General features: G+C 38.5%; 1 protein-coding gene across 2 annotated transcripts in view; it reads right to left on the bottom strand.

The window, feature by feature from the left end:
- Window positions 1-5,248: 5,248 nt before the first annotated feature.
- tspan9a (tetraspanin 9a) overlaps window positions 5,249-16,706 on the bottom strand; it is a 138,546-nt gene continuing 127,088 nt past the window's right edge. For both annotated transcript variants that reach the window (XM_049724411.2, XM_049724410.2), the window contains 4 exons: window positions 10,324-10,425; window positions 9,946-10,077; window positions 8,667-8,750; window positions 5,249-6,270 (listed from right to left, as the gene is read on the bottom strand). In XM_049724411.2, coding sequence (XP_049580368.1) covers window positions 6,199-6,270; window positions 8,667-8,750; window positions 9,946-10,077; window positions 10,324-10,425 — 390 coding nt within the window. In that variant the 3' untranslated portion in view covers window positions 5,249-6,198. The remainder of the gene's footprint in view (window positions 6,271-8,666; window positions 8,751-9,945; window positions 10,078-10,323; window positions 10,426-16,706) is intronic.

Here is a 16,706-nt window from a genome sequence, read left to right as displayed (position 1 = left end):
CCAGGAAGGATGGAAAAAGGAAGTAAAAACAGAGACTTTTGCTGCTGACTCTACAAGAAGTACAATAGAGCGTACCTCAACAAGATGTATATTTCATTTTTGCAAAAGAAAGGCATGGCATGCTCATTTTAAGGAGGTGGAGAAGATGAGAAGCAGAAAAGGGAATGGGTGCATCTTTTACCAATATTCCAATATTTATTAATACAACTACTTACGCTCTCTCTCTCTCTCTCTCTCTCTCTCTCTCTCTCTCTCTCTCTCTCTCTCTCTCTCTCTCTCTCTCTCTCTCTTTCTCCCTCTGCTGATTCCATGCTATAGAAACACCTCATTCATCATGTTTTTTTAAATTATATTCCCTAAGCTGCACTATGAACTCCTACTGTACTTTAATTAATGGTAATTACATTACAGGCTTCTCATGAAATCCGCTTTCCGCATTGGCTACACTACACAACTTAGAGTGATCATGTCTCAGTAAAAATAAGAATAAGTGGGATGCAATGAGGAATTTTTTTGGACACGCTGTCTTTTATTTAAAAAATAGTTGATTTTAAGAAGAAAGCCATGGTAAGTGCACCGCTTGTTCAGAGTGCTTTCTCATGTAGCAGAAAAAACAACTCCACATGACAAACACTGCTGGCAATCAGATAGTGCCATCCAACAGAACACAACATGAAACACACCATTTTTAGAGCACACATCTCAGATATTCATCTTAAGCACAGGCGGGTCGGGAAAATTAGGAGATCAAAGAAATAATATGTCAAATGTGGCAAAAACAAACACACAAAAAACGATAACTGAATTTATATTATCCACAGCAGACAAAAGCCAATTACTGCTTGTGCATTCTTGCTCCATTTCTGTGGCTTAGTGGATGTTTCCACAGATTCCTGTCATCTGTGAGAGGAATTATTTCCACGTCCAAGAAAAGATACATGATTCAAATGCAGTGAAATATGATGCTCAAGAACATAGCAACAAACACATTTACAGAAATGTACACGATTCCTATTCTTAAAAATAACTGTTATGCATGAAGAAATGAAGAAGTGGATTGTTTTGCATTTTAAAATGAAGAAACTCAGGCATCGTTACAAGATCGCTTTCATCATCTTCAAAGAAACAATGTGCAACCGGAAATGGACAATGTCAGAAATCATGTTTTTGCCATAACAACCTTTTGTCACCTTCTTGAGTGTTCTGTAATTTGTAAACCCTCACACTCTCAGTCTTAATGTGGTGATTGACACGCACTCATGCCAATGTCACGATTCAGTGTTGTGTGTAATAATTAATAATTATCATAATAATCATAGTTTGTAGCACCATAAGACCACAAGTAGTGTTAGAAATGAGAACGAAAGACATTCACCACTTCTGTTTACATTCTTTAATTCCTGATCTTATTACATACTGTTAAGAAAAAAAAATTCCGAGGCATTCGGATAGATTTTGGTATTTCCGAGGTAATTTCTAACATGGAAATTGTCAAAATATCAACTTTTGTTTTTTTCTTATTCCAATCTTCACACCCTAGAGTCTTTTGCCACTTTGTTGTACCCTTTACAGTTAAAAAATACCGACCCACAAATGAAAATTTGTATTTTCCAGATTAACTTTATATTTGTATGATTTTTTTATTTATGGCTTTCTACGTTAACTAGGAAATGCGGCCGTGCAATTAAACATGACTTTAGTGTGGATTGGCGATACAACAGCGATGAAATGCTTGTGTGCATATATGGTTTGAGTGAATTTTCCAGTATATTAGTAGAAATTTTATTTCTAAAATGGAAGCAAAAAAAAAAAGTACTGTGGCTTCCTCACATCCACTTCAGAGTTGGCAATCATCTTTACTAGTAGGGCTAATGTAAAAAGCTGATTTAATGAATGAATGAATTGTTCGTAACAGGGCTTCACGCGCTTAAAATGCAGAAATTGATCATTCCGTCTCATTCAAATTCAATTAAACCAGATCCTTATTAAGAAGGAGTAAGATGACAAGTGTGAACTACTGAAAACCCTTTTTGGCATTCAAGGAGTGCTTCATGACACATTTCCTCCGCTATCAACTCATACTTAATTGCCTTTAGTGCTTGTAGCTGTGTTAAGACGAAGCAACATTTTTATACCTTGTAGAGACTAGCAGAGTGTTTGCTGAGTCATTTAGCAAACTTAATGATGTCATGGTCTCACAGCGGATCTTCTTTGTTGTGTGTCTGTTTGTGTGTGTTGTCGGGGGGGGGGGGCGACAACAAGGTAAACACACTAAAGAAACAAATACTCAAACAGCAAAAGCCAGTGTACCAAAATAACAGTACTAAACATCTTTTGTTCATCCTCGTATTGACATCTACAAAGCCATGACGATATGAAGGGTTGAGACGTAGTTCATGCTGAGATGAGCATTTCTGATTTCCAGTATTTGAGAGTTTTTAGGTCATGTATCAAATGTGTGACACTCAGTGCCTTTTATTTTTGCTAGAAACAAGATCATTGAAGACTATCCATAGGTGTGAATGGGAGACTGGATGATAGTCTGCCCTTCAACCTGCTGGAGGTCAACCCAAGGTATATCTCACCACAAGTCAGCAAGATAGGCTCCAGCTCACCCACAAAGATGAGCCTGTATAGAAAATGGAAAGTTGGCATCACAGTAATATGAATTCAACATCTTGTGACTGCCTGAACTGTCACAGCTGTTTCCTCTCCAGGGTTTGGTCTTCCTGCTGTGTATAGTGTTCCTCATCTGCAAAGTGCAGCTGTAAATAAGGGATGCGCCGAGAGTTTGCGCAAGTGGAAGAGCTGTGCCCACTCTTGCCTGCACTGTACATCAGCAGCTGTCATGTTCCACCCCATGGACACGACCAGTCGCGTTGGAGCATATGGACCACCAAGTGAATGAGTGCCAACAGGGTCACTCCATGCAAGTGTAATTCTTTTGCTTCCTGTCATCTGGCCTTTCTCTTTGGGAAAAAAAAATCTGTACCTCAAAAACAAAGGTCATGTCCTGTACATAAGATGATTGGGGGAAAAAAAGGAAGGATGCATCTATACGTCTGATATGTTCCGTCTTAAGGTCAATTTCTAATATGAAAAAAACAATGCAATATTAAACTGTAAAAAGTTATACCAGCCGTCTTGTATCAGAGGTCCAAAGATGCACTTGGAATAACAATGCAGTTTTTTTTTTCTACCAGCACCAGGAAAGAAATGCTATGGCTTGGATGATATTTGAACATAATCCCCCTTGCTAAAATAAAAATAAATACAAAAAAAACAAGGAAACCAGCGTTAATTCGTCCAATAAAATGATTCTTGAATTCAAAATGTCGTAACCTTTGATCCAAGTAATAGCTCTCAATCCGATGAAATGGATTGATAGCAGTGCACCTGTACTGTACTAATTTATTCTACCAAATTATTCAAATAATGACAAAAAGCATGTGTGTGTGTGTGTACGTATGCGTGTGTGTGTGTGTGTTGGCGGGGAGGACCATCTGTACAAACTGTTCTTCATTAAATTTCAATTTATGAATGGTCCAATCGTACTATTCCGAATTATAACCGAATTATTCAACTAATATAAAACGTGATCCAATATTGTTCTGATAAGGGCCAAGTTTGTACATTTGTCATATAAAATACATTTGCATGTAATTCATTCCTAATTAGTTTCAAACGTGCATGTTCTTGAGAAAATGGGCTCTCAACGTGATTAAGGACATCATACAACAGGGAGTTCTGCTAAACTCGGTTGAAATGTGCGAGAGGTAACATTTCAACACTGAAAAATCAAATGTTCAACAGTAAAAATAATAGCGAGGTTTGTATTTGAAATCCAATAACATATTGGAACTGCAGAATGACACAAGCAAAGACAAATTTTGCTGATTGAGGTACAGTATATTGAGCTACTGAGTGTCAGTAGGAGTTGTACTTGGCTAAGAACAACTTAAGAAATTGGTAACAAAATATCATAGCAAAGGGGGATAAGTAAGATTAAGAACATCCATCTTAAGTAAACAAAAACACCCACAATTTTCTCTGCTGGCTATTCAAACCAATACAAATGGGAAACATAAACTCAGGAATTTGATCAGGGAGTCCTAAGAAAATCTTTAGATGCTGCTATAGCTAAACTCTCCATCTCTAAAGAGTAGAAATTATGCAGTATTTGTCATCTTGAGGGAAAAAAATGTAACTACCATTTATTATTTAAGATGTCTGCCCATGTTTGAACACATGCACAATAATAAATGCCAGCCCTCAAATTAGTGCCGTTTATATCTCCCCTGTAAATGAGTTACTGTAGGTTCACTGCAACCGGATCCTCAATGGGTGATTGCTTACTTGCTGTTTGACAATGGAAATGTGGGTGGGGTTCCATACCAAACTGAAATAAAGTGAGCTGTACTGATGGAATGATGTTTCATGTGCCTCCCACCTGCGGCCATTTCCCTTGAAGTCACCGCATCAGATATAGAGAACCAACCCAAGTATTTTCAGTGTTTAAGGTGGCAGATTGATTCTCAAGCTTCTTGGGTACATGCGATAAAGAGTCCCAAATAGATGTTTCCTTTAAGGCATGTTGCCATAGCTATATGTCTCAGCTTTGATCGACCTACCCGCCCCATCATCCAGTTCTCTGGTGGCCAGGAAGCACAAGGCACGGGAATAGGAGTGGTGACAAAAATACAGCGGCGTGACCTGAGTGGGAACATCATCTGGGATGCTATCTGAAAGTAGGGACTCATTTAGGTATGGGAGATGTGGGAGGATCTTCACTCTTTTGGTGGGTTCTTAAATTGTATTATGTGATGAAAATATGGCAGTGGCTGCTGGAATCATTTAGGGATTTTGACATTCACTCACACAACATTACAATGCTATACTACAGCTTGTTTCTGGAAGAAAAAAAAAATAAAGTTATAAGAGCACTGCAGTGTTTTTTTTTTTCTTCTCGTGGAGTTAAAATTTATTTTGCACCCCAATGCTCCTTTGTAATTCAAAGATAAAGGGGAAGAGTTTACCCCAAGACTCCAGAGACTGATGAGGGGAGGACAAATGTGTGACGGAGGATTATGAAAGAAGAAACCTTTCGCTGCTCCCAATAACACAATTTATGATATCAGAATAAATACTGTTTTTGCCTCTAGTGCCCATAATTCTGTGTTTTTACGCCCTTATTTTTCTAACCTTTGCCGTGTGGAACAATGTGATAAAACACAAGCATAGACCACAATTTAGTTTGTACTCTCAAAGGGGGAATTCCATCACCAGGGATCCTTTTCTTGACAGTCCTGGTGGAGCTTTAATAAACAACCATTTTACACAATTTATATTGTCTCTGTGGGAATTGTGTTGTGGCAGCACACAGTGTGTTTTTACCCAGGTGGATTTGTACCGTTATCCAAAGAATAAAGCGGAATTTATTTCAAAATAATTTCTCTCCCTTTAATAAATTCCTTCAATCCCATTCACTTTACCCAAAATGCTAGTCAAAGGGAAAATATATGACCCTTGGATCATAATAAACACCATCCTGACATGTCTATGCTGCTCACATCAAATGCAACACACACTACATTGTAGGTTACTTACATTCCAAAGGGGCATCACGCACATATCAAAGGTTTTGGGAAAAATAAATGAGCGATAGCGGCTTTGAAGGTAAGTCGGTGATGTAAAAAACTAGCATGCCGTTTTGGACTTTTTTTTCATATACAACGAAAATGGGGGATGATTTTTTTATAAGCCTAAAGACAAATACATACTCCACAAGAAATACATAGGTAGGGAGGAGTTCTATGTTCTTTTCTCCAATGAGTGGGAAGTGTTAGCAAAAGTCTTAAATGTCTTGGTGTCTGTGTGTGGTTCTCTCCAGCAAATTGTTATTCCAGGCAAACAAAGATTTTATTTTTTTTTTTTTTTAAAAGGGAGGAGTGACAACCAACAGGATTCTCTTCAATGCCAAATTATTTATCCCTTCTCTTCCAGTTGTGTTACTCTTTGGCAAAAATGAATGGCGAAAGGAGAGAGCCCAGAGCGGCGACACATGGAATCTGCACACAGAGTCTAGGAACAGAGTCAAAGGATGGTTGTAAAGTAGTGGCAGCAGTGGTGCGGGAGGAGGGGGGTACATTTAATCAGAGTTCCATCCCTTTAGGCATTGACAGGCCTCTTCTCCTGAGGCTAGGCATCGTACTTCTTCCCTGTTCTGTGGATGTGATGAAAGAGCGTCATGGAGAATGCCATGCCCAGAAGCTGTGGACAAAAAGAGAAGGACACAATATGTCAAAACAGGTTTGTGTGTGATATACCTGAGCACATAAGGGCCATTAGTTTGCTTTTTGATGTAAAACTCCCACTGTGAAACACCAGCACGTCTTCATTCACACGCCTGCTAAAATGAAAGGTAAAGATTCTGAGAGAAAATGGTGGGCACAAGCATTAAGTCACAAAAGTAAATGGAGATGCCTTAGTAGGCAGGGTAGAGTCTCTTTCAAGTTGCCATTACGTGTCCTATTTGTACATCAAAGACAGTCGCAAGGCTCATCCTAACACCTTTATCTACTAAAACAGCGAGCACATCTTAGTACACCTCACCGTGAAGTAAAACTGAATAATATTTCAACCGCTAAGGAAAATGACACCCTGTCGATGAAAGACCGCTGAATAAAGTGCATTTTTATATCGGTCATTTTACACCAAGTATATTTAGCTCCAGCAAGAGTACCTGATAGTACTAAAACTTTTTACTTGAGTAGAAGTACAGATACTGGTGTAAAAATTACTGATGTACCACCTAAAAAGTGCAGCAAAAAGAATAAAAATTTGTTGATAACCATTTTGATAACTTGGGCCAAAAGGAAAAACAAACGAAAATCTCGATTTACAATATGTTTCCTCTTCTTTGAACACACATTTGATCTTGTCACCAACAACATGATGCAACTCTCTTAAACAAATTGCTTGTGTTATCTTTAATGTTCTAGAGTTCAAATTCATTTTTCTTGCAGCTGTTTATTCTTTTCCCAAGATGCCAATCATTAAATCAACCAAATTTGGCTTTACTATTTACCTATACCTTTTCACATTGGGCCATTCGCTGTGGAGGTTACAAAAAAAGTCAAGTAAAGAGTGGACAAAAAGTACAAACATGTACAGATAACCTGAGAAATCCACTTCAGTACAGTAAGGAAATAGTTGTACTTTATTAATTTGCACCATTGTTTTGATCTCACGTGATAGGATTTATGACAGGAATGAAATGTAATACGTATATTTTGCATTACTCAATGTATTATTTTCTACATTAAACATAAAACCAGTTTTTGATAAAACAGATGGCTCCAATGTACAATATAGTACATTAAACCTGAACCTTGAGCCACCGTGACTAAATTTTTCTTCAGTGCCGTACTTGACAGCGGTTATTTAAAAAAAAAAAAAAAAGAAAAAGAAAAATAGAGAGATTATTTCTCTCTATTTTTCTGTATTTTTTTCTGTATTTACTCAAAGTTAAAGTCGTACCTGTCAGTTTCTCTCCCAAGGTAACATTTTGTTTGCACTTTTATACTGACAATTAGAGTTGTTGAGAAAAAGTTACCATACTTTGAAGAAAATACCACTGGGCTAAGTTGTTGTCAAAAGCGTTTGTCAGTAAACATCTAGCTGATAAGAAAGTCTCTTCATAGCTGACCAGTGCAGCTGTGATACAAACGATTTTGGCAGATTGAGTATGACAGGTACTTATCTATCAATGAAGCAGAACGCTGAAAACTGTAGAGATTTAGGAACCACCAAGGAAGAACTTCCAAGACTTATTGTTCTATTAAATGTGTATCATGAAATGTAGGAGACTTGTGATGTACTTTATAAAACTTTGCAAAGTGAACAACCTAGCACAGGCTGTGCTTTATTATTGAGTCTTTAGATCACTGACCATTCCTGGTATCGCAGTTACGTACTATCTAGAATGTTAAAAGTTTACTAATTCTTTCTCATTAGCTTTGGTGACCTATTGAAGTGCAAAACTTGCATTCTCTGAAAACAGGATCTCCGGGAAAGTCCAAGAGTATTTGAGTAATGACATTGTTTTATTAATTAATTTGAGGCTCTTAGCATCTTTATCAGTGGAGGCTGTTGTACGTAAGGAAAGGGAACCTTTTCAAAAACACAAAAGATAAAAGTTTTTACTTGAATGTCCTTTGCACAATTATACCGTAAGGACATCAGTCAAAGTTTACTGGTTGCAAAGTAAATTTCGACAAACTATTTGTTCAACCAACTCCAATTATCCAGTCTCCTGGTTGCATTTTTATCATATGTATATGTTTGTAGCGTTTTTAACATGCACACCAGAGCTTTTTTTAGTATCCACGTTGTTTGTTTTCTGATTGATTCTCACTGTCTGCTTGGAGCAAAGCCACTGTGCTTTGAGTCTCTCAGACAGGACCAGTGTGGAGAAAAAAAATAGAGGCTTCAGTGTTTTATAAGATATGGCTGCCCTGGACGCCCACTCAGGACAAACCCTATAACTCACCCGGCAGTACATGGAGGCGCAATGGATTGAAGGGCAATTGATGCAGACATGTCACAATGTAGGCAGACAAATACAGCACCCAAAAAGAAAAAAAACACATTAATACACCTCCTACCTGCACTACTAAGATGACCATGCCTATGGTTCCCAGCATGTGCTTGTTGTCATCAAGCCATTCCTCTACTTTCTCAAAGCAGCCCTATATGGAAGAACATAAAAGTGAAAAAATATCAACCAGGCACCCACAGTATATATTCCTGAAAGCTGTGTGAATTATACAAAGGATGAGAAAATACCGACCTCGTATGTGAGGTGTAAAACAAGTGAATTATGAATTTTATATTAAGACTTAGAGGTGAAAAACTGATGCAGGTATTAAACTTGCAACGTTCCTGAGATATAAAATGTGCATTCGGGTTCATTCGGAGGTCTACTAATATTGAGGGGATGTTGCTTTCAGCTGCAGAGTGGTTATCCCTTTCTGTGGCAGCAGTTGGACATGACAATGCAGTGTGGCCATTTTCTAGGGGCAGGATTTCAGGAATTTAGAGATGCGCCACCCCAGTGGGCCAGCTCAGTGTCTACTTATTCTCAGTTTGGCAAATGTGTAATTCCCTTCTTTGGACTGGACTACCCACATAACACAGCGATTAGTCTTGTAATAGGAGGAAATTGGGAAGAATACTTTTGCACAGCTTTAAACAAAATGGCTGTTGCCACATAATCGAAAAAATCTGTAAAGCAAAATAAATAAAAGTTAATAGCAGTTCTATTTCCACTGATTAGACACAGTAGGTTGTTAAAGAAAATAAGGACCAGATGGACTTCTGATTAGAGTTGTATGTACCGTATAAATCGGGCACGTCGAGAATCTATCCACAGGGGAGCTCAGCCCCGTATCAGAACATCAAGCATACATTGTATTGTAATAACAGCAATCTTTTTTGTTTGAATTTGTTTCAGAAAAGGAATAGTGGAATATACTGCCTGCTAAAAAAAAAATAAAAATACTCATATGGTGCACTGTAAGGTGAAGTTGTACATACAAAGAGTGTGAAAATGCATCAGAGGTGTTGAGTACAATTTCATTTTCTTGCTCGAACAATGTGAATAGTTTAGGCTGAACTTTTTTTCTTAAGATTATAAAAATCTGTAGTTTGGAGCATTGGACAAAAGCCCCCCACCCACCCCAGCCCCAAATACTGACTGATTTAAACTATTTATCTTATTGTTTTATTGCTCATACAATCAAAACATCACAAAATAATAAGAAAAAAAATGATTAAGTTCAGTGCAGTTTAAAGGTTCAAACAACTTAGGTTTCATATCATTATTCAAAACTCAATTAAGAAAGACATATGCCCCATACTTTAAATACATTAGCAAGTGCTTACCCGATTCCAGAACATGTTGGTGGAGTTACGCCCACAGTTCTGGTAATGCTCCTGGCAGCAGCGGTCTGGAACGACTTTCTCTTGCAGGGCCTCATGCCAGTCGGTGTAAGCTATAACGCCGCAGCACTTCCACTGTGGAGCCCACACAAAACATAATGCAAATGCAGTCAGACAGGCAGATGGTCAGGTTCTTGAAACTTAACTTTGAAGTGACTTCATTCTATTACACCGTAATGGAATGTACTCAGACAGACAGCCGTGAAATTCAATGTTGCATTAATACTAAGGCTAGACGCCATGAGACACATTATCAGAATTATCTTAGTAGTAGTTCTGCTAATGCATAGCGTATTTGATGAAACTGGGAGGGCCGCATACCTCTGCCTGAATGATGTTCCAGGCATTTCTCAGGCCAATGTTGTTTTCAGAGTTGTATAGAGCCAAGCCATCCTTCAGATCTTGTTTAGCATTTTCACTCACCTGCAGATGGGAGAGATATCAGCCATGGTTACAATGGCTTAGAATAGAACAGCATCCCTGTGGTGTGATCACTGAACAACAGCAGGGAAATACAGTGAGAAATTGAAACCTGGAGAGAGCTGTCAAAAAACATGAACCATTGTGCGAGTTGATCTCAGATAGTTCAAGCATGTTTAATACGATACCATCCAAAATCAGAAATGTTTTTGGTGTGTCATTGAGCAGAAATTGTTACAGGTTGAAAACAAATGTGATGAATTCATGTACTTGTGTCTGAATTTATAATGATTCAAAAGATCCTTTTGACAATCAACGAGAATAACAGTTGTGGAGGTTGGACTGAGTTGAGACAGTGGATATGAGTAATTATTTTCTCCGGCTAGTACTTTGATTATTCCGGATGATTCTGGAATAGTCGCAACAATAAAACAATAGGCCAATACCCCCCATTTCACATCAGGAAATTGTCAGAAAACACCATAGAAAAAATATTTCAAAAAATATAAATGACTGATTATGTAATATGAATAGCAGCAAGTGGCTGCACATTATTTTGGTTAATTTATTTCAGGCAAAAGATAAGCAATTACACAGCTTACTTCATATACTGCGATTGGTTAGCGACCAGTTCAGCGTGTACCTGCTGCTGGGATGGGCTCCAGCACGCCCGCCAAGCTTGTGAGTGCAAGCGGTTTGGAAGATAAATGTATGAATGAATGAATTATTTCAAATAATCACTTATCAATAGAATAAAATAAAGGAGTGTGAAGAAAAAAATCATAATGAATCCAACCCCTCTTTCGACCTCTACATTACTCAAACAAACAGACAGAAAAACAAACAAACTGTCCAAATGTGCTATGATTACGTAGAAAAACAGCAATTCCACCAACGGTTAAACCCGGGACACCAGACAACAAGGTAGAAAGGAAGAAATAGAAGGGAAATTCAAATCCACATATCAGAAATGGCAGTAGACAATGCAAAAAAAAAAAAAAAAGCCCACATATAAACAAATAAATAAACAAAATTATTTTACATGGAACCACTGACTGCCAAGGCACCGTGGCTGGAAATCACAAATCCAATAAAGCAGCAGGCCAATGTCGAAACAAATCAGTTTTGTACAGATATCTGTCAAATCACATCCCAATTATAACATAATGTGCTTACTCAGGAACGATCTACAGCATGTTATTATAAAACATCTGAAATCATTTAACCATTTGTTATCACTACTGGATAATTACAATTAATACATTCATCTATCTAGCTTTCTAAGTGACAAAATCAGGCTCAACTTTGTGTTATGACTTAAGAAGGGGAAGACTATGTGGCCCTCGCCCACATGCAGCTTTGATGTACCCTGAAGCGAAGTGTGTTAATCTGTTTCCATGTGATTGAACTTCAAAAATGTGCTCAGGGTTGTGTCATGTCTGTGAGAGATTAATATCTTATTGGATGTATAAATGAGAAGTCTGATATAGCTCTCCAGCAGTTTGGTTTGCCCATGGGGAGATTTCACTAACAGCCACAACAGATTGTGTGGCACTTCAGATATGTGGTAATTATTACAGAGAAAATAGGCGCGTAGTCCCCGAACCGCACAGGAAATGTTCTCAGGCACTGTTAATCACACCACAACAAAAATATATTTACAAGCTAAAGCATAATGCCTCAGCTCACCAACATCGGACCACTAATAAGGTCAGAAAATATTGACCTTGTCAACAACAATTTGATGACTAGTTTAATTTTAATCAACAGTTAGCAAAAATAGTGAGTGTTTTGACCAAAACCAGAGACGTGAGTTAGATCACGGAGCGCAAACAGTTTTGTCTAATCGTGGCCTGTTTTTGTTTTCACATATGAGTGCCAATGTTTTTCTTTACTAGAGTACGCATCTTTGATTTCCTAATCATTACAAGTGCCAAAGCCATGGTCAGAGGCTGAAGAAGCCAATCCAATGAATATAGTCACTAATGACATCTGGATTTAAAATAAGCATTAATCATTTTTCGTGTGCACAAAGTTTTTTTTACTAAAAACTGCACCCAATTCTGAACAGTAATATTTGCATTTGCTGGTGTGATGGGACGACACCCAGAAATATAACAGATGGAATATTAGAAGCCTCATGATGAATCTGAAAAGCTCTGACGGGAATCAATACTGCCACAGTCATAAAGTTGGCCGGATGTTATTTATTAACCAGATGTATTTGTTTGCAGCCACTTCCCACTGCCTGGTAACCACATGGTTGTGAGGCGTAACGTCATGCAACTGCAATTATTCTTCAAAGTTTGAATATCACTAAGTTTTATACCAATCTCAAACGGCCACACAGGGAGAGCCGGAGGTGGAATCGGACCTACATCCTCCTCACTGTGAGGCGGACGTGCTAACCAGTGCGTCACCAAGCCGCTACCTTGAACTCTAAAATTTTAAATAACATTAGACTCACTTCCGGTCATATTTTTTCGTATGGTTCTGTAACTTTGCTGACGCAGAGAAGCTCTTTGAATGCCTCCCCGGGCTGCAGGCTCCAACATCCTCTGCATCTGTCCATGTATGAGAAAATGAGATGAGGATTTTTATCTTCAATCGCTGCCTCTTTGTTTTTGTCTTCTGCTTTCAATCTCAGCTTTATGTGATACTGCTCGCTCATTACACACTCCTTGCAATCACTGGAGAGCAAGCTCCTTCTACTCTCCACCCCAACCCACGCACACAAAACACACACAAATGCACACAAACACGCACACACACGCATAAGTGTGCAGTCTTGGTCTCCGATGGCTCTATGTGCATCTTTCACTTTAAGTGTGAAAGACTTTTTTAGCACCACACCTGAGGGCCACCTTAAAGAAAATATACCACACAATCTCGATTCAAGGCTAATGAAAGACATACAAATGACTGCAGAGCAAATGTGAATTTAGTTGTGCAATGACCCATTTTTTTCCTCTTTTCAGGAATACAATATTGCTGCAGAAGCCTATTTTTAAATATAATTGACTGTTTTCACTCTTTGTTGCACCATTATGTTGCACAGTATGTAAAGCACTCTGTTAGAGCTGCAGTTGTGAAATGGTAAATATAAAGTTTTATTGAATTGTATTGCATTGCATTTTTTGACAAAAACTCAACTCTCTGAATTAAACTTCAATTTCAGAAGAGGCGATAAACCAATATCTGTTGCCTGACACGTGTTTTTCCTTGACACAAACACCAGCAGTTTTTCACTGCTCACACTGCTCTCTTTAGCCTTACATATTTCAATAGAGATTGTGCACTTGAACCACAGATAGAAGTCCCTGAATAAAAAAACACCTAATTTTAACCTATTAAATTGGATTTGTATGCGGCACTAACTGGCGTGATGTATACTCATAAAGCAATGTTGTTTTCAGGAGGAGTGACTTTCAAGCGTAAAACAAAATGTCATTGACAAGTTGTGCTGGCTTTCTCTTTTACACGAGAGCATCATTACAGCTCTGATAAGGCTGGTGCATCAACAAACACGTGTAAAGCTATAAAGGCATACTGTACTGCAAATTGGTAACCGATAAAAACATGGTCAGAAGCTTGTGGCCAAACCAAGAGCTTGCTCAACAATATGTCGCTAGTGTGTAAACCGGTACTATAAGTGGGCCGGTATGCAGCGCTACCAGCACTTCCAGCCTTTAGCGTACCGGGACGTTTTACGGTGTACCAAGACTTCACATTATTTTATTTTATTTTATTTCTTTCTTGCACAATGTGATACTAATACATTTCCTTTAGGCCCTTAAAATAAAAAGATATATATATTTTTTGCCTCCGGTAACAATTTAGTGTGTGCTGCAATTGGATGGCGACCAGTTCAGGGTGTACCCTGTCTAATGCTACTGGGAAAGGCTCCAGCACGCCCACAACCCTCGTGAGTAGAAGCATTTCGGAAGATGAATGAATGGATTAATTGTGAGCACACGCATGCACACACGCACGTACGCACGCACGCACGCACACGCACACACGCACACATACACACACACACACACACACACCAAAAAGAAATTATATTTTGATTACAATTGATTATACAAAGACTAAGACTAAGCTACTCAAGACCATAGAACTTAGAAGGCAGAAATAATTGTTTTAACGTGTCCAGTTATGGTAATAAGGAATAATGCTCAAATCATAATTGCAGAATTAAAATGAACAGCAATTGGTTTTGTTTTGCGTGGTACACTTTTTTTTCTGATCTAAATTACGAGTATTGTGCATTTGATTCTCTCTGAAGCTGCGGCACTAAGAAGGAATGTCTACTCACTGAAATTGCCAATCGCTGCTCTAGTTGAACAGTTCTCCATATTTAAAGTAGGGAGTGGAATTCGTGTGAGAATATTACTTTTAATCCTTTGCTTTGAGCAATTAAAATATTCAATTATGAAATCTCTCCAGCACACCCTCTATATGTGTGCAACGTGTGTGGTTCAGGAAACATATGACTGTTGTATTTCCACACACCCATGCCCTGCATTTGTACACATCACGGTTGCAGATACAGTACTAATTTCATGTGAAATTGGTTCCACTCACTGTGTACTGTCTAGAAGATTTGAGATAACTGTTTCAAAAGCCTAATAAATGATTTGGAGGGTATGAGCAACAAAGCCAAAGGTCCCCAACAACACATTATTAAAGGATATTGAATTCCCTTGGATGCGCTGTAAGGCTTGCCTGATTCGCCCAAGGCCAGAATGTTCAATAGTATGAGAGAAACACCCCTCCTTGCTCACTATTTGGTTTCAAATAATAAATCACGGCCAGGAATTGAACATGTATGCTGATAGCTTGCTGCTTGGTTGTGTGTTTGATGCAATAATCAGTCAGCAAACGCGGCACGATATTAGATTACCGTCTTAGCTGGATTCTCCCCCCCCCCTTTTTAATTACTTCCAAAAAATTCATGCTCAAAGTCCAGAAAATAAGATTTATAAATGGCAAACATTCCTTGCTTTGACAGTATGTGTTCAGTGTATATTCACCACACAATTTGTATGCCGTCTTTGAATTATCACAATTATCAAATTTTAAAATATATGTTGGCTGGTTTGCTAATTATTAAAAGAGATGACTAATTCAAACCTACTCAGTGATTTGCGTGAGACTTTGTGGCATTTGTGACAGGGACAATCCATTCAATATGTATGAATATATCATATATATCATATATCATCAATATATCACATTTATGGCATTATCCTGCCATAGCAGCGTTCTGGCTCCAAAAATATAGGTATTGCATATCTTCTGTTATGCTGTGATGCTGCTTTTTTGTAGCAATGAAAGATCTGCTCAATGTGAATTGCGATTGACTGGCAAGCATTCAAGTGTGTAGTCCATCTTACAGCCAAATGCACTGGGATGCACGCCATCTCACCCGTAACCCAATGAACAGAACGACTAGTGGGTGTCGCTTTTGCTGTTTGAGTTATGATAGAAGCATCTTCCCCACCCCAAATTCAAAAGCGGTACAATCTTATCTCATCCTTTGTGAACTAGGAAGTAGCCTGTACCACAAATCCTTTTATCCATGACTGAGGTCTGCGCTCTACTGAAAGCTCTAGCTTTCTGTATCAACTACAGACATTTTCCTTCTGTTACTCCACCAGTCTAATTTTTATTCATGTCTTCATTATCTAGCTTCCCTCTCTCCTGAGTCCAACTGTTGTCTCTTGCTACCTTCCCCCTCCTGCAATGTCGTTCTTTTTTTTCCTTCCGCCCTACATCCTGCTGCACACGCTCTGCTGCTCCCCTTGTCTTTTTGCCAGGTTGTGCTTTGACAATGTGAGCTAATAAACCTTTACCGCTGTTTGGGTTGGCATGTTGAGTTGACAGAGAAACAATGAGGTCACGGCGTTAAAGACGAATGGCAATAATCTGGTTTGTGGCCTGGCCATCTGCTATAGTCAGCTGCTTGCTAACTGCAGGGCCTGATTTAATTATAGTAGAGATTCTGTATGGAGTTTGATCAGCCAACTGAAGAACATTGGGCTTCAGAGGGAAATGACATACAGCAAAGTCACATACATAAGCCCCTCTTTCACTAATCAGCACAGTTTGGTAGGGCAATTTCTTTGTGTTTCCATTGTCAAAACATGCATTTAAGGATGTGAGGCATCCCTGCATTGGGGAGGAGGCAGTCTTTCTTATTTTCCTCATAGTATTTTATACTTTAAAAAGACTCATAGAGAAAGAGCACGCGTGTTACACATTCCTTATAGTCAAAT

The sequence above is a fragment of the Syngnathus scovelli genome, chromosome 6 (genome assembly GCF_024217435.2).
Source record: "Syngnathus scovelli strain Florida chromosome 6, RoL_Ssco_1.2, whole genome shotgun sequence".
Taxonomy (NCBI): Eukaryota; Metazoa; Chordata; class Actinopteri; order Syngnathiformes; family Syngnathidae; genus Syngnathus; species Syngnathus scovelli.
The sequence above is the reverse complement of the archived record's forward strand: the minus strand, read 5'-3'. Positions and strand labels throughout refer to the sequence as shown.